At 39.6% G+C, this 20,767-nt stretch overlaps 1 protein-coding gene across 1 annotated transcript in view; it reads right to left on the reverse strand.

The window, feature by feature from the left end:
- Window positions 1-5,014: 5,014 nt before the first annotated feature.
- n4bp2 (NEDD4 binding protein 2) overlaps window positions 5,015-20,767 on the reverse strand; it is a 70,777-nt gene continuing 55,024 nt past the window's right edge. The window contains exons 13-16 of the mRNA XM_055637365.1: window positions 20,280-20,468; window positions 15,896-16,064; window positions 12,462-12,585; window positions 5,015-10,165 (exon numbers count right to left, since the gene is read on the reverse strand). Of these exons, the coding sequence (XP_055493340.1) occupies window positions 10,120-10,165; window positions 12,462-12,585; window positions 15,896-16,064; window positions 20,280-20,468 (528 nt within the window). The 3' untranslated portion in view covers window positions 5,015-10,119. The remainder of the gene's footprint in view (window positions 10,166-12,461; window positions 12,586-15,895; window positions 16,065-20,279; window positions 20,469-20,767) is intronic.

Genomic DNA, 20,767 nt, shown 5'->3' on the forward strand with positions numbered 1-20,767 from the left:
GGAACTGAATATAAAAGTTGGACATGATATTACAGTTGTCCAATGTGCTGGCGAGTCTGCACTTCAAGAGTCAAGAGTCAAGAGTCAAGAGTCAATTTAATTGTCATTTGGACCCCTGGGGGTCCAAACGAAATGCCGTTGGAGTATTGTGTTCAGTTTTGGTCATCCTGCTCTTGAAAAAATACCATTAAGTTGGAAAAAGTACAAAGAAGATTTACGAGGATGTTCCCAGGACTCAAGTGCATGAATTACAGGGAAAGGTTGGGCAGGCCGTGACTTTATTCTTTGGAACATAGGAGGGTGAGGAGTGATATTATGGAAATGTATAAAATCATATGGGGAATAGACAGGATGAATGCACAATCTTTTTTGAGAGTAGGGAATCAAGAAGTCAAGGACATAGATTTAAGGTGAGATGGGAACAATTTATTAGGAACCTGAGGGGAAACTTTTCCTCACAGAGGTTAGTGGGTAAATGGCCAGAGAATGTTGCAGAATTAGTTGCCAGAGGAAGTAGTTGAGGCAGGTACAATAACAACATTTAAAATATATTTGGACAGGCACATGGATAGGAAATGTTTAGAGGAATATGGGCCAAGAGAAGGCAACTGGGAGTACCTTAGATGGGGCATCTTAGTCTTCAAGGGTTCAAGGGGCTATTTCTATGCTGTATGGCTATTTATATTACATCTGCACAGGTACATAGATAGGAAAAGGTTAGAAGATTATGGGGCAAAAATTGACAAATGGGACTAGCTTAGCAGGGGCATCTTGGTTGTGCTATATTACTTTATGACAATGACTAAATGGAGTTGAGAAAGATAGATGGATGATGTAAGTGAAGTTGCCAGCCCCACTTATTCATAACTCATTACAGCCAAAATGTTTGTCTTGACTACAGATCCTTCCATAACCTTGGTTCAATCTATCACTTCCTATTTTGATTCTAATTCTCGATTCATCCCTCCTCCCACCTAAGCACACAACCATATTAATCATAGTGAGCATAATCTTCAAATTGTTACTATGGTGTCCACTACATTCGCAGGGGAAAAGAACAATAAAATCAATTAGATTTACCAGGAGTTTTCCAACAATAACCATAAATTTGCTATTCAGTTTCAGTACATATCCACTTAATATTGGAATTATATTGTTAAAGAGAATTTTGCTCCATTGTCTGGCAAAGTGTGGACAAAAAAACATGAGTTATATTTTGGCATATATTGTAGCACCATCTGGTGTACAAACAAACATAGGGTTCATAGTGAAGGTGTTTTTTTTAATTTAACCATTTGCACAAATCGTTAAGAATCCCAACTTTTAAAACACTGGTACCATAATAAACCATAATAGGTCTGAAGAAGGGTCTCAATGCGAAACGTCACCCATTCCTTCTCTCCAGAGATGCTGCCTGTCCCACTGAGTTACTCCGGCATTTTGTGTCTACCACAATAGACCGTTATTAATAAGGGATTACCAAGTATAGCTTCCATATCATATTGTAATCTAATGCGTTTTGGTGAAGTGGAAATGCAGCTGCAATCTACCATTTTCTCATAATTTAATTCAATGCCTCTTGAGTGCTCATATTTTATAACCACTTCTAAACCATAATCATGCAAGAAGCAGGTGCTACTATTGACAAGTATCAGCATGCTTAGCAGCTTGAGGTTTGGTACAAATGGAAACATGTACATAAAATAGTCTCTTATAAATTATGTTTTTGCAAGTAGATTCTCTACTTAACGAGCAAACCAATCAATCTTTGCTTGTTCAGATACTTTAACACTCATGTTTGCACATCATTCCCCCCCCCCCCTCCCAATCCCATTGTGAACCAGCAACCTGCAGTTGTTGTCCTTGGTAAACCAGTCCTTTGTAAGCATTATAGTTTTTTTTTCTCATCAGAAATTCTGAGTGGTAGAATAAAGGGGAGGTCATTTAGACTGAGATGAAAAAAAAACTTTTTCACCCGGAGAGTTGTGAATTTATGGAATTCCCTGCCACAGAGGGCAGTGGAGGCCAAGTCACTGAATGGATTTAAGAGAGAGTTAGATAGAGCTCTAGGGGCTAGTGGAGTCAAAGGATATGGGGAGAAGGCAGGCATGGGTTATTGATATTAGGACGATCAGCCATGATCACAATGAATGGTGGTGCTGGCTCAAAGGGCCGAATGGCCTCATCCTGCACCTATTTTCTATGTTTCTATGTAACTTCTACAGGTGCACAGTAGAGCATGCTGACCGGTTGCATCGTAACTTGGTTCGGCAACTTGAGCGCCCTGGAGAGGAAAAGACTACAAAAGGTAGTAAAACACTGCCCAGTCCATCATCGGCTCTGACCTTCCTTCCATCGAGGGGATTTATCGCAGTCGCTGCCTCAAAAAGGCTGGCAGTATCATCAAGGACCCACACCATCCTGGCCACACACTCATCTCCCTGCTACCTTCAGGTAGAAGGTACAGGCGCCTGAAGACTGCAACGACCAGGTTCAGGAATAGTTACTTCCCCACAGCCATCAGGCTATTAAACTTGGCTCGGACAAAACTCTGAACATTAATTGGCCATTATCTGTTATTTGCACTTTATCAGTTTATTTATTCATGTATGTATATATTTATATAATGGTATATGGACACACTGATCTGTTTTGTAGTCAATGCCTACTATGTTCTGTTGTGCTGAAGCAATGCAAGAATTTCATTGTCCTATCAGGTACACATGACAATAAACTCTCTTGAATCTCATGATTTTGACACCTCTATAAGATTTTCATCCTCCTGCGCTCCTAGAAACATAGAAATTAGGTGCAGGAGTAGATTCCCCTCATCCTGCCTGCGCTCAATGTGATCATAGAGTCCCAACCTCTCTCATACCCCCTGATCCCCTTAGCCATAGCTCACACTAACTCCCTAGAGTCAATGAACTGGCAACAGAGAATTCCAGAGATTCTCTCTGTGTGAAAAAAGTTCTTCTCATCTCGGTTTTAAAGGAATGACCCCTTGTCCTCCCCAACATCGGGAACAATCTTCCTGCATCTAGCCTGTCCAACCCCTTAAGAATTTTGTAAGTTTCTATAAGATCCCCTCTCAATCTTCTAAATTCTAGAGAGTATAAACCAAGTCTATCCAGTCTTTCTTCATAAGAAGTCCTGACATCCCAGGAATCACTGGTGAACCGTCTCTGCACTCCCTCTATGGCAAAATGTCCTTCATAGTTTCCCACCTACTCAACCTCTCCCTATAGCTCACACCCTCTAGACCTGGCAACATCCTCATAAATCTTCTCTGTACTCTTTCCAGTTTGACATCTTTCCAACAACATGGTGCCCAGAACTGAACACAATATTCTAAATGCGGTTTCACCAACATCTTATACAACTGCAACATGACCTCAGTTCACCACTCTCTGACTTAAGAAATTCCTGCTCCATCTCCTTCCTAAAGGAACGTCTTTTAATTTTGAGGCTGTGGCCACTGGTCCTAGACTCCCACTAGTGGAAACATCCTCTCCATGTCCACTCAATCCAGGTTTTTACCAGGCTGGGACAGACGGCAACAGCTTCACACCGTGTCCCAAAGCTTGTGTCCTGTCCTGCATCACCCAAGGCAGCAGAGACATTATAGGAGAGGGCACGCACCGTCACAAAGTAGCTCACGATGGTTTGGGTAACATTCAGGAATGTCTATACATGTCACATGAATATTACTGAAGGGTCTTGACCTGAAATATAATCTATACCTTGTCTCCAGATATGCTGCCTGACCCACTGAATTACTCCAGCACTCTGTGAAATGTCACCTATCCATGTTCTCCACAGATGCTGCCTGACCCACTGAGTTACTCCAGCTCTTTGTGTCTATTTTCCCTTCACCCATCTGCCCAAGCTCACCCATCCCGTTCTTTCCTATGTTCCTTTCCACCCATAAACCTCATTCTGCCTTTACATTTCACCCCTTTCAAATCTGCTCTACTTATCTACATGCATTTTTCTTCTTAACTTTTTAGTCACAGTGATGCAGTGTAGAAACATGCCCTTCAGCCCAACTTGCCCACACCGACCTACATGTCCCATCCACACTAGTCCCACTCACACACGTTTGGCCCATATCCGTCTAAACCTGTCCTATCCATGTATGTGTCCAAATGTCTCTTAAACATTAGGATTGTCCCAACCTTAACTACCTCCTCTGGCAGCTCGTTCCATACACCCACCACCCTTTGCGTGAAAAAGCTACCTCTCAGATTCCTGTTAATTTCTGAACTATTGGTCATAAGTTTGGTGTAAAAATGCTCCAAAATAAGGCTCAGAATGCATCTAAAACCCCAGAGCTTCCAGGGCCCTGGACCCCGGCATCGAGGGACTTCACGCTTTGCGCTCGTGATGTGCACAGCACGCACATTATTTCACATTAAAATTTTTGTAATCCTGTCATGCCACCCCCCTTTTTGAAAAGCTTCGTACGTTGCATTCTCAAAAAGGCGTTTAGATTTAACAAACAAGATTGTCCCTCATAAAATCATATTGATTCTACTCAATCTTATGATTTTTAAGTGCTTTGCTACCATAATTCAGCATTATCCCAACAAATAATTTCTCATTCCATTTTCTCACCCTTTTCTTTCTTGAGTAACACATTATATTTGCATGTTACACCGATTAACCTTCTGATAAATTCAAAATTTTGGTACGAATCAAATGGATTTCAATCATGCATAAACTATTGCCCGAATCAAACCTTGAATGTTAAAAGACAAAATATTCTGTTTTATTGTTCCAGGATCCATCATTTGCAATTTGTAGAAAGAATTCAGTGGGTCAGGCTGCATCTGTGAAGGGAAATGGATAATCAAACCCCCCAATCCAGATAAAGGGCCCTGACGGAATGTTGACTGCCCATTACCTCCAGATGCTGCCTGACTTGCCAAGTTCCTCTCGAAGATTGTTTAATTAACCGATATTGTATGTTACCTTACAGGTTAGCTAAAGTATTTAATGCCAAGTATTAAAAACTCCAACATTAAATGTAACAATTTTATTTGAAAAAATCTTGAAAAACACACTTACTGAAAAAATAAAATACAATTTTTGATAATCTAACCCACAATATTTCAAATCATAAAACATTTACATTTACAAACTTACAGTATTTATTACATCTCTTTGAAAAATAGATATAAATGTGTAAATACTGAATATTTTGGTCCTAATGGCAGATGCGAAGGGCGAAACTAGCATGAAGATTGCAACCTGTGTTTCTAGTAAGGAAAAATAATGCAATGTTCAAACTCAAATAAATTGAAAATAAACCTTCCAATGGCAAATAGCACATAACACTCATTTCAAAAGTACCTTACCCATCAGTTTCAACTTACAAAATTTGAACCTCTGAAGTCAGCAACTATGTTGATTTATTTACTATCACGGAAACAATGAATAATTGTGTTTGTTTTATAATATCACATTTCAAATGCAACAAAGTATTATTTGCTTTTTTTAAATACACTATTAGAATTAAATTCAATATGTTTCAGGATATAAGGGTATTGTCACTTTTGCTAGTACATACATAAATCTGTCTGCAGCCACAGCAAGGCAATGGGACAGTAAGAGTTGTGTTGCAGATCCTGCTCTGATTATTGAACATTAAAGTATAGCTATCTGACCAAACTATTACATCTGAATGTGCATTGGGTGTGGTATTATTTCTTCCAAGTGCAAGCCATCTTTTATTTGAGCTTTGGCCACTTAAAACGTATCTTTTTAATGTTTTATATCTTTCATGGTTTTAATGTTAGATGATCTTTCCCGGGTAGAAAATCTAGCCTCCGAAGAAGATCACCATTCCAGAATCCAAGCTCCCTTGTTGCTGATCTCTGCAATGCACAAATACTAGCAGTTATAGCACTTTTACTAATCTGTAAGGTTGTCTTCTGTGGTTAACCTGGCAAAAATGAACCAATACTAAATTCTACAATTAGATGGGATAGGACTTGGCAAAATTAAATTTTGACGTTAAACTCAAAACTAAATTTACAGTTTACAAAGCCAACTAACAAAAATTCACGAGCAACTTGTTGTTTTACTTATTTATCTAAAAAAAAGTAAATATGGAGAAAAAATCTAGAGTTGAAATAAATATGTAACTGCAGGCTTATCTGCAATCATTCTTAGTTACAGTAATAAGTGAAAATTATTATTCCATTGTCAGATTATTGCAAATATCATTAAATATTTGAACAAAATTGCTATTATTAAAATAACATTACTTTCTCCACTGATGATGCTCGAGTGTTTCTAGCTTTTTCCTTTTCTATGTTAGTAAAATAGTCAATTTAAGAAATAAAATTTATAAAGGAGAAAATACCTCTGAAAGACAATAAACCATTCTCTTCTCCATGAGCGCACAAACATGGAAAAAGAAGTACTTTACAATAAATACGCAGAAGGTTTCTTCCAACATGCTCCATACAGCGATGAGGAAAATGAATACTTATTTGAACACTATTTACATAGACCAGGAGATAAATGCATGACTAAATGAAGAAATATAACAACTTTAAAAAATATATATTCTTGTCTCTGTAATTAGTTCTGTCATGGGATTTAAAAAACATTGGTGACCTATTATTTTCTCCGATGCTTGAAGCCGAAACACACACGCACACTAACATTCTACTAACTATAAACAGATTCTAGTACCTAGTGCTCTGCTAAATAAGATTTCTTTTTTTGGGTTTGAAATAACAAATTGGGAAAATGCCAACATCCACACTGCTCATAATCATCCATGTGACTCTCTATTCAACCACCTTGGATAAAAGAATTATTTCAATGCTCTCTAGTTGAACAACCAAACAACCAAGCATTTTAAAGTGCTGAAAATTTAGTATGTGATTTTTTTTGTACAATTTGTTAATAGCAGAAACCCAATACTCTAAGGCCCATCCTTGAAATTTTGGTTAATAGAGAAAGGGGGCTAATAGTGTTTGCAACCTCATTTTCATGTCTTCAATGTGGAGAACATGGCAATGGATCGCAGAGACATTGTATTTGCAATCATCTTCAATAAGGGAGATAGGCCAGATTTCAGTAACTACAGATGTCTACCAAAGGAAAGTAATCACCAGGGTCCCCCTCAGCCATCTCCTCTCTGGGACGAAGAACTGTTCTGTGAACCACAGTTGGACTTCACCCATCTAGAAGGAACAATGGACATGATCTTCAACTCCAAATGAAATGAATGAAGCAGTATCATCCACTAAAAAATGGCCTTTAAAAGAAAATTCACACAGGTGTCAATACTATCAATCCTACGAGATTAAGGGGCATTCTTCATAAATTTGGCTGCCTACAGAAATTTGGCTGCTTACATTTATTTAATAATGGCAAACAAATGTGATCTGAACAAACAGTACCACACAGAACAAATTGCCATGCAGATTTGTATCAAGCAAGGCCGTACCATTGTGCCAACACTTATCTCCATCTTTTACACCTAAGGCTGCACCTCATTCCAACCAGCAAGTGAGAAACTCTTCAACATACAGTATGTCCCCTCCAAAATCAAGGTCACCCACTTCCAGCCATCAACTTGCAGTCTGGAGATCAAGTTCCAACTTATCAATTTATTCATGGAAGCTTGCAAAAGAATGATTCTTGCCTTTCCTATCTGCAAAATGGATGTCCTCTGTCAGATCCATCCCCACTGTATAACATTGTTCTTCAACAACTAAAGTCCACAATGAGACCCTAGAAAATGTGGACCATTTATTATAACTTGGAAACTCTCTTTCATTTAAGGCAAAATTATGAAATTCACCATCGCCACCAGTGCACCAGCAGACCTTAAAGAAAGCACATTTAAAAATCAATTCCTCAAAGCCAGCACAAAGTTCTTGGTTTAATTTGCAGCAGTAACCCCCGCCCTTTGGCAAAATTGATTACCTACAGCATCACCTCAAAGCACTGGAGAAAAATTATCATCTCTGTAAAATCCTCTAAATTCATTGGCAGTGTGAGCAATCCAATATCAGTGAGTTCTGCCACCAGTTCCAGCATTAAGGCTGTAATTATTCCAATGAATAAGCCACATTATTGGGGTGGGAGATTGCAACCTTCATGTGGTCCGCCCTGTTTCGACAAATACAATCAACCTGGTGTGCACAATCGAATAGGATCAAATAGAACAAGTTGTCCTACAACTTTAGGCTGTGCACGCCATACGCAAGAAAAAGAAGCCACATTATTCACATGCATAACATCATAATCACAAACAGATACCTAATTCCACACTCTGTCATGGTACGGGGTCACCGAGTGAACAGTGGAAAGACTCAAAGGATGTTATCAAAGTCTCTCTGAAAAAGTGAACATTTCCATGATTCATCAAAATCCTTGGCCCATGATCACTCAAAATGAAGGAGTAATATTAATAAACACAACTGAAATGGAAGCACTTCATTCCTGAAACCAAAGGACTGCTTGTGAAAATATTATATTGCAACATCAATGTGCTGAAATGTGGAATTTGCGTCTGTGCTCAATTTCCCAAATGATTCCTTTATTTGCTTGGCAACAGAAAGGTCTGTAGGAGAGTTGAAATAAAATAGCAAATGGAACCGGTGGATAACGTGTACCTTGGAAAGAAGCAAATTTGATTAAAAAATGTATTTGCTTAAAATGTACATATGCACATCCTGGTTCTAGACTGCTGAACAGTGAATGTTATGTATTCCACCAGTTTTCATTTAATCACTTTGAGGTTATGGAATTCTGGAAAAAACTTTATTTTAAAATATTGAATGAAGCAATTCAATGATCTATTTGAGCTGGTGAGCATTAGACAATGACACATTATATTAGAGATAATATTAATTGCACAATTCTTCTCATTCACAAATTGTGGGGTATAAGGGATCACGGCTGGAAACAAAAACACATTTCGTAAGTATTTGTAAGCTTCTTAAAACTGCAAAAATGGGATGAACCTAATTTCCTTGTTACATTATCTGAATCTAGTTACTGAGCAGCTTTGTAGCTTTAAATCAAGTTGCCATGTGGTGTAAATCTACAAAATATCCACGCTAAAAAAATTACAACGGTAACTCATTATTACAGCACAAGACTTCAGTACACTAGCCAAATTAAAAATCAATCTTTAATTAGCTTATTCAATGGCTAAAATGAGAAGTTTTCATAAATACTGGCATTAACAGGTATTTTGTAGTTTACAATAATAATTCATAGATATTTAATGCTGAGCCCAGTAGTGCTTGTCCCAGAGGTATTTTTTTTTAAACTGTTTTGGAACTTTATAGCCTCCAAAACAAAATAATGAAAAGTAACAAGTCAGAGCAAAATCCTTTTCTTGACAAAACACTTTATCATTGCATCAGACATAAAACTAAACATGTTTTTTTTTATTGCTTTAAAACAGTAATAAATAGCAAATATCAGCAAAGTGAAGAATTTTCCAGTTAAATCTTGGGAGTCCCATTTACAGATTTACCCTTTGTTAAAGTCTATGAAAATCTGCGCAAAATCAGACACAGTTTTGATCCATACCAGCAAAAGATATTTTGCAATTGGCTAATTTCACAAATGGTAGAGGAGGCTCAAGGGCCAGAAGCCTATTCCTGCTCCTAACCCTTACACTTTTCATTTCTAATTATGGCATGCAAATTAAAGCAATTAACAGTAGGGTAAATCGTTCTCAGTTTTACAGCCCCAAAATATTTCAGAAAGGGGAACTCCTATCCTTGTATGCAGACATTTTAAAGCACCACAAACAGAAATGGAAATTAAAACAACTTTTGAAAACATTGAATTGAATACAATCAGTACATTTATCAGAACTTCAGTGTAAAAGCTTCATTACTCCAGGAGTCAGATTGATATGCTTAAGAAGAATGCAATAATTTCAAAGATTTTGCTGTAAGTTGATTTAAAAAGTCTCTCAATCTTCAGTCTTCTATGACCTCCCTGAGTGATGCCATGTTTTTAAAAAAGCACTATATCGTTAAATGTTAGAAACACTCTCACCAGTGCTGCAAGATTAAGTGAGACAGTTGCATACTCTCAAAATTAGAAAATAATCTTCTTGTCATATTCTTGTCACTTCAACTTGATTTTCACAACACCTGGCTGTAGCTCCGTAAACCTAAAATAAACCAAGCATGGAGTTAAAAAGTAAATAGTTACCAACTGTATTCTGTTGCATTTATTACGCAAAATCAGTTAAATTCTAACACAAAAAATTGTGAACAGGATCAAATAATCGAGGCATATTAACACAAATAATAAAAGGCAAATATTTTGGAATTACTTCATTTTGTTGAATGCTCAGTTTCCTTTTGTAATTGGTTTGGTTATCGAGGAAATGTTAACACCCATACCCTGACTCGTGTACCAACAGATTTTACAGTGCGGCTAAGATAGGTCAATAAGAATGGTGTCGAAGTACTTTCAGGCTTTGCATTTACAAGGAGACTAATGTCAAAGCTCCAAAACACTTATCAAGTGGAAAAATTGGGGAATTGTCACTGAGTGAAAGAACAAGATTAAAATGACTAGTTTTGGTAAGGTAAACATGGGCAGGGCTTATGCGGCAAATGGTAGGGAGCGGGGAGTGTTGCAGAACAGAGAGATGTTGGGGTGCACGTACATCTATCTATTATTATTATTATTATTATATTACTAAAACTCTCATCATGTCTGTTCTGGGAACTATGGCAAAAAAGTACACGATAGCGCTACAATCTTTGGACCACCTTACTCACAATTGTCTTATGGTGTATTTTTAACAAGTTTCGTTCAGATTTATGTTATATTTTACAAGTTATTCACATTTTTAACTTTACAAAACCCCACCTTGAGAAAAATGAGTTGAAGTTGCAGTGGCAGTTACAGCGATTACGTCACAATGGGATTGTAGCCCTGTCTGCTACAAAGTTGCAAATCCCAGTACACCGAGTCCTGGCAGCAAGTGCAATTGGATTTTTTTTCCTGGCAGCAATTGCAATTGGATTTTTTTAAAGTTTAAAAAGAGGGAGGGTGAATAAGGGGAAATGAGCCACCCCAGTGCAGTTGGGGGCTATGGGTGAGTGGTGGAATATTGCGTTGGGGGAATGGGTTGCATTGGGGGAAACGGGTGAGTGGTGGAACCGGGTTGTGTTGGGGGGGAACAGGTGAGTGGTGCAATATCCCACTTAGTCTAGTGGTCCCATAAAAGTGGCAACACAAGTAGACAGGGTAGTGAAGGTGATGTTTGATACACATGTTTGACAGGAGATGAGACATCATGTTACAGCTGTCCAAGACATTGATATGGACTCATTTAGAGTAATGTGTACAGTTCTGGTTGCCCTGCTATTGTAAGGGGAACAAAAAAAGTTACAAGGTTGTTACTCTGTAAGGTTTGAATTAGGAGAGGCTGGATCTTTTTTTCCCTTGAGCATAGCAGGCTGAGGCAAAACCTTATAGTGGTTTATTAAATCATGAGAGCATGGACAAATGAATGTTATTAAATCATGAGAGAAATGACAAATGAATATGAAAACCAGTCTATTCCCCCAGGCAGGGCGGTCTAAAACTAGGTTCAAAATGAAAAGGGAAAGATGTAAATGGGACCCGATGGGCAACTATTTTCCACATAAAGAGTGATATGTACATGGAAGGAGCTGCCAGAGGAAATGGTAGAGCCAGGTATAATTAAGACATTCAAAAAAATCACTTGGACAGGAACATGGATAGGAGCAGTTTGCAGGCATATGGGCAGGCATGCAAGTGGGACTAGCTCGATTAGGCAACTTGATTGACATGTTGGGCCAAAAGGCCAGCTGTATAAGCTCGACGATTCTAAAAGTTTGCATTTTGAATTCCAAAGTGTAAGAATGAGCACTAAGCAACAGTATGTTACCATTAGGCTCACTGAACAACCCCAACCATAACCCCACCTTCGCAACAAACTATTATGGACATTTTGCATCTGTTTGCATTATTCTGCACCCACATTGATAGATCTCCCTGGATCCCAAGCAATTTAACCTTCCAGAGTAGCCGGCCATGCAGAACCTTACGAAAGCCCTTGTTGAAGTCCATATAGACAATGTCTACAGCCTTGCCCTCTTCAACTTTGTACTTTAGACAAATATTCAGATTTAATCCTGGTTGGGTTGGTATTTGATGTTTTATTTTTAAACAAGTTAAAAAGCATGTTTGAGATTGTAATATCTACAGCAACAGGTGGGTTTGGTATGGGGAAAAAATATTCAGGCCTCAGTCGGTTCAAAACGGTCAGATCAGGTTTTAATTTGCTATCTTAGAAGACTATACAGATCTCCAATTCTTATCATCACGGCAGATTGCAGGAAATAAAGATTAAAAAGTGAATTAACTAAAATTGAGTAAACTGATTGCCAAAAAAAATGTTGGAAATGTAAGCACAATTCCTGTACCTGAAATTCTGGCGTTTGAGGTAGTCAATAACAACTGGTTTTATACGTGCTATTCCTCCTTGGCTGTGCCGTCCTCTCCCAGTTATGACAGACAGGTAAGATTTACCACCTTTTTGCTGGTATTCTGAAAAGAAAATTTTAATGGTGAAAAGAAATCCTTCAATTAACAGGAACTAAAAGTCCAGTCAAAAAGTGAACAAACAGTTTTAATGGTCCACTAATTGTTTAAAATGTTATTATAAGAAAGCAATCCTTTCTTTAAATTCCTAATTTAATAAATTCAGCAATCATTTAATATCAACTGTTAAAAACTTCAGCTTATTTATTTAGGGTGGCATTATGTAGGGATCACCGAGGGCAGTACGGTGGCTCAGCTGTGGAGTTGCTGCCTTACAGTGCCACAGACCTATGTTCGATCCTGGCCACGGGTTCTTGTCTCTACGGAATATGTACGTTCTACCCATGCCCTGCGTGGGTTTTCTTAGGGAACTTCGGTTTCCTCCCACATTAATTGGCTTGCTATAAATGCAAAAATTGTCCCTAGTGTAGAATAATGGGATCGCTGGTCAGTGCAGACTCGGTGGGCCAAAAACCTGATTCCGCACTGTATCTCTAAACTAAACTAAAATTCAATAGAAACCATAATGAAAATACAAAAATGAAGAAATTCTAACCCCACGTATTAGATAATGGTTAAATGTCATAATTTTGTGTTTCATGTCAGCCAAAGAACACTATAACATAGAAACATAGAAATTAGGTGCAGGAGTAGGCCATTCGGCCCTTCGAGCCTGCACCGCCATTCAATATGATCATGGCTGATCATCCAACTCAGTATCCCGTACCTGCCTTCTCTCCATACCCCCTGATCCCCTTAGCCACAAGGGCCACATCTAACTCACTCTTAAATATAGCCAATGAACTGGCCTCAACTACCCTCTGTGGCAGAGAGTTCCAGAGATTCACCACTCTCTGTGTGAAAAAAGTTCTTCTCATAATGTGATTATGTAACACAATGTAATGTAACACAATGTAATGTAACACAATGTAATGTAACACATAATGTAACACAATGTAACCGCTTCCTATACTCTGGCATATTCACCTTCCGTAAGACTCTTGGCTATTAAACCTGGCTCGGACAAAACTCTGATTATTAATAACCACTATCTGTTATTTGCACTTTACAAGTTTATTTATTCATGTGTGTATATATTTATATCATGGTATATGGACGCATTTATCTGTTTTGTAGTAAATGCCTACTATTTTCTGTGTGCTTAAGCGAAGCAAGAATTTCATTGTCCTATGCAGGGACACATGACAATAAACTCACTTGAACTTGAACTTATTTCAAATCCTAGTTTTCTATCGCACCACTAATGGCTAAAAATCTTCACATGTACCTTCATGGCACTGAACTATTCTGCAGTCAGCAATTTCTGCATTTATACTAATTCACCATTTCTTTCTTCCATGTTCATTGGCCTTCTTTCCCGCTTTAAATTTCTCTTCCAAATATAAATCCACTCATCCACCTTCACAAATGAAATGTTTTCCCCTTGTCATCTCACATAGCCTGCAACTTTCACTATCTTACAGAGAAGGGTAGTTCTGTTCATTTCCTATCCGTATACGCTTTCATTGGTGACACTGGTACTGAGGTCATGAAAAACACAATAAACTGCAAATAATTTCTACTAATTTCTTCCACATCTGGCTCTGGAAAAAAGCTCAGTCCAATTTCACTTACAACAAAAGTAACTTAACCTGCTTTGGCCCCCACCCCTTTACAACATCAGCATTAACTGATTTGCTCAACTCCATCCAGAATTCCACTTTAGAATAAGGGTCCCGACCCAAAACGTCACCCATCCATGATCACCAGAGATGATGTCTGACCAACTGAATTACACCAACACTGTGTGTCCTTTTGTGTGACCCAACATCTGCAGTTTCTTGTTTCCCCACTTTTTATTGCCTAGATCACATTAAAAGCTTTACACTCTTTCCTTATGGACATTTTTTCTGGTGTGGCCCTATTCTCTGCTCTTAACCCCTGTGGACAGATATGGGATAAAATCAGTTTTAGCCTTTCAACACCTGATTCAGCTGGACAACATGAAACTAAATTGGGCTTTATTCTCATTCATTTCTTATTTTTCCAGCATCACCCTGGAATGCAAATATAATTATTATCTTATCTCAAATGCAAGCCTATCCTCTGTAAATTCATAGTCAAAGACTTATAGAAGAACAGTACTAAAGTAGACCCTTCTGCCAACAGATTTCCCCACTAACCATCAAACATTTGCACTAATCCTACATTAACCCCATTTTTACTTTCCTCACATTTTCATAATCTAAACAAGACTTTACCTACATACATAGTGGAATCTACGGTGGTCAATTAATCTACCAGCCTGCACATCTTTGGGACATGCGAGGAAACCAAATCTCTCAAAAGAAACCAGTGTTCAAAGGGCGAATGTGCGAACACCACAGAGATGGTACACAAGGTCAGGATTGAACTTGGGTCTCTAGCAACGTGAGGTAGTGGCTTGACTATTTACAGCACTGTGCCTGATTCAGTTTCATCTAATCCCTTATGTGATAATGCTGAAGTTTAATCAGTTCCATTTCCAAATTCAATTTGTATTAATTTATTCACATTTTAGATTGTAGGTTTCGGGGTCAAAGGAATTGGGCTTGAAAAGGTAGTGGGACTGTGGAGAATCTTTCTCAAGTTTGGGTGCTAACTTCAGTATTGGACAAGGGAATATTTACAAATTATAGATTTCCCCAAATACATTTTGATTAAACTCCTTCAGAAAACTCAAGTAACAAATCTTAAAAGCTGGCAGGGGGAATGGAAAATTAGCGTTTTTTCAAATTGGCAATTGTGTTTGCGAGTGGTGTCTCTCCGAGATCTGATTTTCAGGTTTCAGCTAATCATTATATTTATACATATCCAGGTTTGTCACTGGCATGAAGAAATCTATCACAGTTAGCAATATTGATGGATACATTAACCTGAAAATTATTTATTAAGAAAAGTGATAAAACTGTGGATTTAAATGCAGCCACATATGAGATCATCAACTTTTGCTATAAGCATGATAGTAGTTCTCGTGGCTTTGTTCTATTTATATAAAGCTTTTAACAAAGCAAAAACATCCAAAGTGATTTTGAACAGTTTAATTGCTATACTGTCCACCACAGGCCTGTAGACAACCTTAAATGAGATGAACACACGAGTAAACGCTGTTATTGTTTGTGTGTATGTCTATGTTTACTGTTCACACCTGGAAGCTTTATATGACAAAGGCAAAGATAAATAAAGCTGGGAAGAGGAGGAGAAGTTCAGTGTTTTGTTCTGTCATTTCAAGTTGATTAACAGTTGTACTGCTAATCATACGTTACGAGTAACCTACCATTAATCTTCTGGAATAGCACTTCCTCCAGATAATGCAGGGCTTCATCCACATGAAGGCCATGAAGGTCTAAGACATTTTGCGGAAGTAAGGACGTGTTCACTTGATTAAAAATGTTTATAGCAGCTCTGTGGTTGGCTTCTTTCATTTTTTCACCATGGATATGACCCTTAAAATATTGGATAAAACTCAGTCAAAACACTACAAATCCAGTTCCTGATCAAGTAAAATGATATTTTCAATATAAAATGTTTAGTGTAATTGCAGTAAATGCAACCTGGTTTATCAGATTCAGATTCAACCTTATTGTCATTGTGCAGTGTACTGTACAGAGACAACGAAATGCAGTTAGCATCTCCCTAGAAGAGCGACATAGAATATGAGCAATAAATATATTTACGTACGTACAGTCGTAGTAGTGCAATTTTTTACGGCGAAGGAGTGTCCGGGGGGGTGGGGACGGGGACGGACGGACTGGCAATAACTGAGGTACCGAGTTAAGTAATGTAACAGCCGTAGGGAAGAAGATGTTCCTGGACCTGCTGGTCCGGCAACGGAGAGACATGTAGCACCTCCCAGATGGTAGGAGGGTAAACAGTCTGTGGTTGGGGTGAGAGCAGTCCTTGACGATGCTGCGCGCCCTTCGCAGACATCGCTTGCTTTGGACAGACTCAATGGAGGGGAGTGAGGAACCGGTGATGCGTTGGGCAATTTTCACCACCCTCTGCAGTGCTTTCCCGTCGGAGACAGAGCAGTTGCCATACCATACTGTGATACAGTTGGTAAGGATGCTCTCGATGGTGCAGCGGTAGAAGTTCACCAGAATCTGAGGAGACAGATGGACCTTCTTTAGTCTCCTCAGGAAGAAGAGACGCTGGTGAGCCTTCTTGACCCTGATAAATATATAATCAGATATATTTCATTCAACAAATGCATGGATTATTTTTATATGGCTCAGTGGTTAAATGCACTTGGTAACCACAAAGGATTTTGACCAGGAATACCCCTTGCTTCACCTTTTAGTCTCTACTAAGACCGCTGATTCAGCTATAATTGGTAGAGGGGTTGGAGAAACTACAAGTATACCCGACATGTATATAATAAATGATGTTGACATTGCCAAGGGTAAAATTGAAAGTGGTCCACCAAAACAAATTTGAATGGAAATCAGAGGACATCGCGCATTTCTATCCTGAATCTAGAATATCATGTGTCATTCTGCTTGGCAAGAAACAAATAAACATTAATGTTCAAGAGGCAGTCTAGCCAATACCCCAAAATATGATCCCTAATGTAAAAGAGAATGAGGGAAACTGACTATTGAGCCTGAACAGCTGGTAGCTCAGGAGTTACTTTATAGAAGTGTACCAGAGTAAATGTACAGGAAAGGAAATCCAGAATATTACAATTTAAATTGAATAGGACAAGATAAGCTCCACTAGAATAAGGTATGACAGTTGCCTCAAAGTCATTAAGCTCAACTCCACTTTAGCCACTCAAGCACATTATATTTCAAACACAACAATTGTACTAAGAAAGCTATTTGTCTAAAAATAATTATGGAAAAAGTTTTTGCTGCAAGGAAAGGCATGGAAGATTTTGAGTTGAGTCGAGATGGATCTAATAGATCTTGCGCATATTGCAAATTTTCTTGTGACTTAACTATTGCCAGTGGATAGCGTGGTGGTGAAGCGGTTAGTACTGCAGCTTAGCTATCTGGGTTTGTTCCCATTCTCAGATGCTACTTTGCAAATGTTTGTTTGTTCTTTGTGTGACCACATGGATTTCGTCTGATGCACCGATTTCCTCTCATGTTCCAAATATGCATTGGCATGTCATGTGGCTACTGTAATTTAGCTCTTTGTGCAGGAAAATGGTATAAAGAACAAATGGGAGTCGAAGGGCATATCCAAGATATAATAAGTTGCAGGGATACCAGGAAATATGTAGAGGGGAAATGGGAGGATTGGGATTACCCTTCTGGGATCTGGCAGGTACCCCATGAGTCTGACCTCAGTCAATGTTTAACATAACTTGAATGACAAAATATAAAATGAGAACTTGATCAAGTTCAGAAACATTGGCAAGTTTGCAAACTAATCTCAAAACATGGAATTTGCACGTATTTTCCTCTACAGAATAAGAAAGGGAAAGCATTCTACTTCATGTCAGAAAATTTAATGCGGTTTCAGGACATAAATATTTAAGAGTAATCTATCTATCTATACACAACTAAAACTCTCATCTTGTTATCTTCCAGTTTGTGTAAAAACGGTACTCGATAGCGCTATGATATTTCGCCACCTTACTTGCTGTTGTCCTGTGCTGCAAATTAACCAAGTTTTGTTCCGATCGGTGGTATATTTTAAAAGTTATTAAGGTTTTATTAATCCTAAATACCACGCATGCGCAGATTGGTCTCCTCTCCTGTCAGTCACGGCCGGGTTGGCGAGGCTCCTTCCGGCACCATCACCGCACTGATTGGCCGCCTCCGCTGTCAGTCACCAGGAGCGGCCCGCCTCCCTGTCAGCGCCTACCTTCCTGCCGGCGCCCGCCTGCCTGTTGGTGGCCACCTTCCTACCGGCGCAGCCCACCTGCCTGCCTGCGCGGCCCACCAACCTGCCGGTGCGGCCTTCCTGCCTGGAATACCAAGGCCTGGGCGCTGAGTCTGGCTCTGAGGACGCCGATGGCTGATGCTCCTCTGGGGCACGCAAGAAGGGAGTGGATCGGCAACCTCGAGATCCTGGGGAATTGAGGAGGGAGAGTGGGGGGATTGAGGGAGAGGAGGGGGTAGGAAGGGAGAGGGAAGGGAAAGTGGGGGAAGTGAGGAGGGAATGTGGGGGAGGAAGGAGATAGAGGGAGAGGAGGGGGGGAGTGGGGGAGGTAGGGAGAGGAGGGCAGTGGGGGAGGTGAGGAGGGAAAGTGGGGGGACAGGGGGAGGTGGGAGAGAGAGGTATAGGATGGGGGTAGGAAGGGGAGTTGTGGAGGGAGGGAGGGAGTGACTGAGGGTAGGGGAAAGGGGAGTGAGAGGTGAGGGAGGGATTAGGGAGGGGAGGAGGGGAAAGAAGGAGGGTGAAGAGGAGGGAGATGGAGTGCTGGGGGGTGAGGGGAAATGAGCCGAGCCTGTGCAGTCGGAGGCTACGGATGAGTGGTGGAATATTGTGTTGGGAGAACGGATTGCGTTGGGGGACCAGGCCTCCCGTGTGACAAGGATCCAACGGGGACTTAGTCTAGTATCTTTTTAAATGTTAGCATGTTTTGTTAGCATACTCCCAACGTTCTATGGAAAAGATCTAGTTCATCTGGTTGTTATCATGTTCAAATGCTTTAAAAGAATGTTAGTTAAAAATACTTTCAATAAATTGCAAGTAATGACCTTGACATTGAGAGCAAATGACATGTTAATTTCACTGCTTGCAATTGCTGTTGTTTGCAACAGTGAAAAATTGCATAAGATTAGTGATGCAGGAAAACCTTGAACTAAACTTCCAAAATGAAATTAACCCTTTTTTTAGTTCTGCTTAGTTTGCTCAAAAGATCCAGTTCCCATTTGACATGTAATCATCTTACTGACTCTCCATTTTCTTTTCAAACTGATCCGCTATATCAGGTAGACACAAAATGCTGGAATAATTCAGCGGGACAGGCAACATCTCAGGAGAGAAGGAATGGGTGACGTTTCGGGTCGAGACCCTTCTTCAGACTGATATCAGGGGAGTAGGCGGGACAGAGATATAATGTATCAGAGAGTAAGACAGGTGGGAGAACTGGGAAGGGGAGGGATGGAGAGAGAGGAAAAGCAAGGGCTATTTGATGTTAGAGAAGTCAATTTTCATACCTCTGGGTGTAAGCTACCCAAGCGAAACATGAGGTGCTGTTTCACAGATATCACCCGGCAAGCCCCGAAATGGAACCCCCAAGGAAAAAGGAAAAGGGGTTTCCACAGGAACAGCTGGAGAAGAGGTGTCCGAGAGTGGGCTCAACTGGGGAGATCTCGAAAGAACTGCCAACAACCGAGTGAAGTGGAGGACATTTGTCAATGGCCTATGCTCCCTGGAGGAACAAAGGGCTTAAGAAGAAGAAAAAGAAGAAGAAAAGGAGGTGGTTTGGGTGGGAAGGAACGAGTTGACCAGGGAGTAGCGGAGGAAATGGTGTCTGCAGAAAGCAGAAAGGGGTGGAGATGGGAAGTGTTGGAGGATTATATGCACATTGTCTGCTATATCAGGTTTCTCTCACCCCAAAAGTTCTCCAATAGGATGGCACTTGGCTCAAACAGTTCAATTTATTTGCACAGAAGTTGCACTTTCAGTTTGGTTAATTTTTAGCAGCCTATACCAGAATAAGTCACCCATTTGACCTTCATTCCATTTAGGTGCTCACTCACCTGCTGTGCATAATATGTGGCAACTGCTTTCATATCCCTTCTATAAGCTTCTGCAGCCTTACTGAAGCAATCTTGCTGCTTTCGACGATGCAGTGCTGCTTCAACCCGATAATTTTCATTATCAGGGTATTCTTCATCCTGGAAAACGCGCTCTCTTCGAAATTCCTTTATGTCTTTGGTCATAATTGCCTAAAAGTAACAAAAGCCCAAGATTATATTGGACCCGAGGTAAATCTGACAGAACCCATTGCCTACCCAATTTGAGTATCATATTGCTATACATTCTTAGCGCGATGTACAGATCATGATAATCCTGATCCCAACCCAAGAACTTGCTCATTATGATATTGGCCCATAACCTGGGATATACAATTGGGTTTAGTAGTCAAGCCCAACTGGTAAGTCAATACTGGGCTCAAACAGACCTGCAGCATTCAATAGACTTTGTTGTGGGAATAAAAATGTCTTCACTCAGATGGTGATGAATC

Source organism: Leucoraja erinacea, chromosome 1, assembly GCF_028641065.1.
Source record: "Leucoraja erinacea ecotype New England chromosome 1, Leri_hhj_1, whole genome shotgun sequence".
NCBI lineage: Eukaryota > Metazoa > Chordata > Chondrichthyes > Rajiformes > Rajidae > Leucoraja > Leucoraja erinaceus.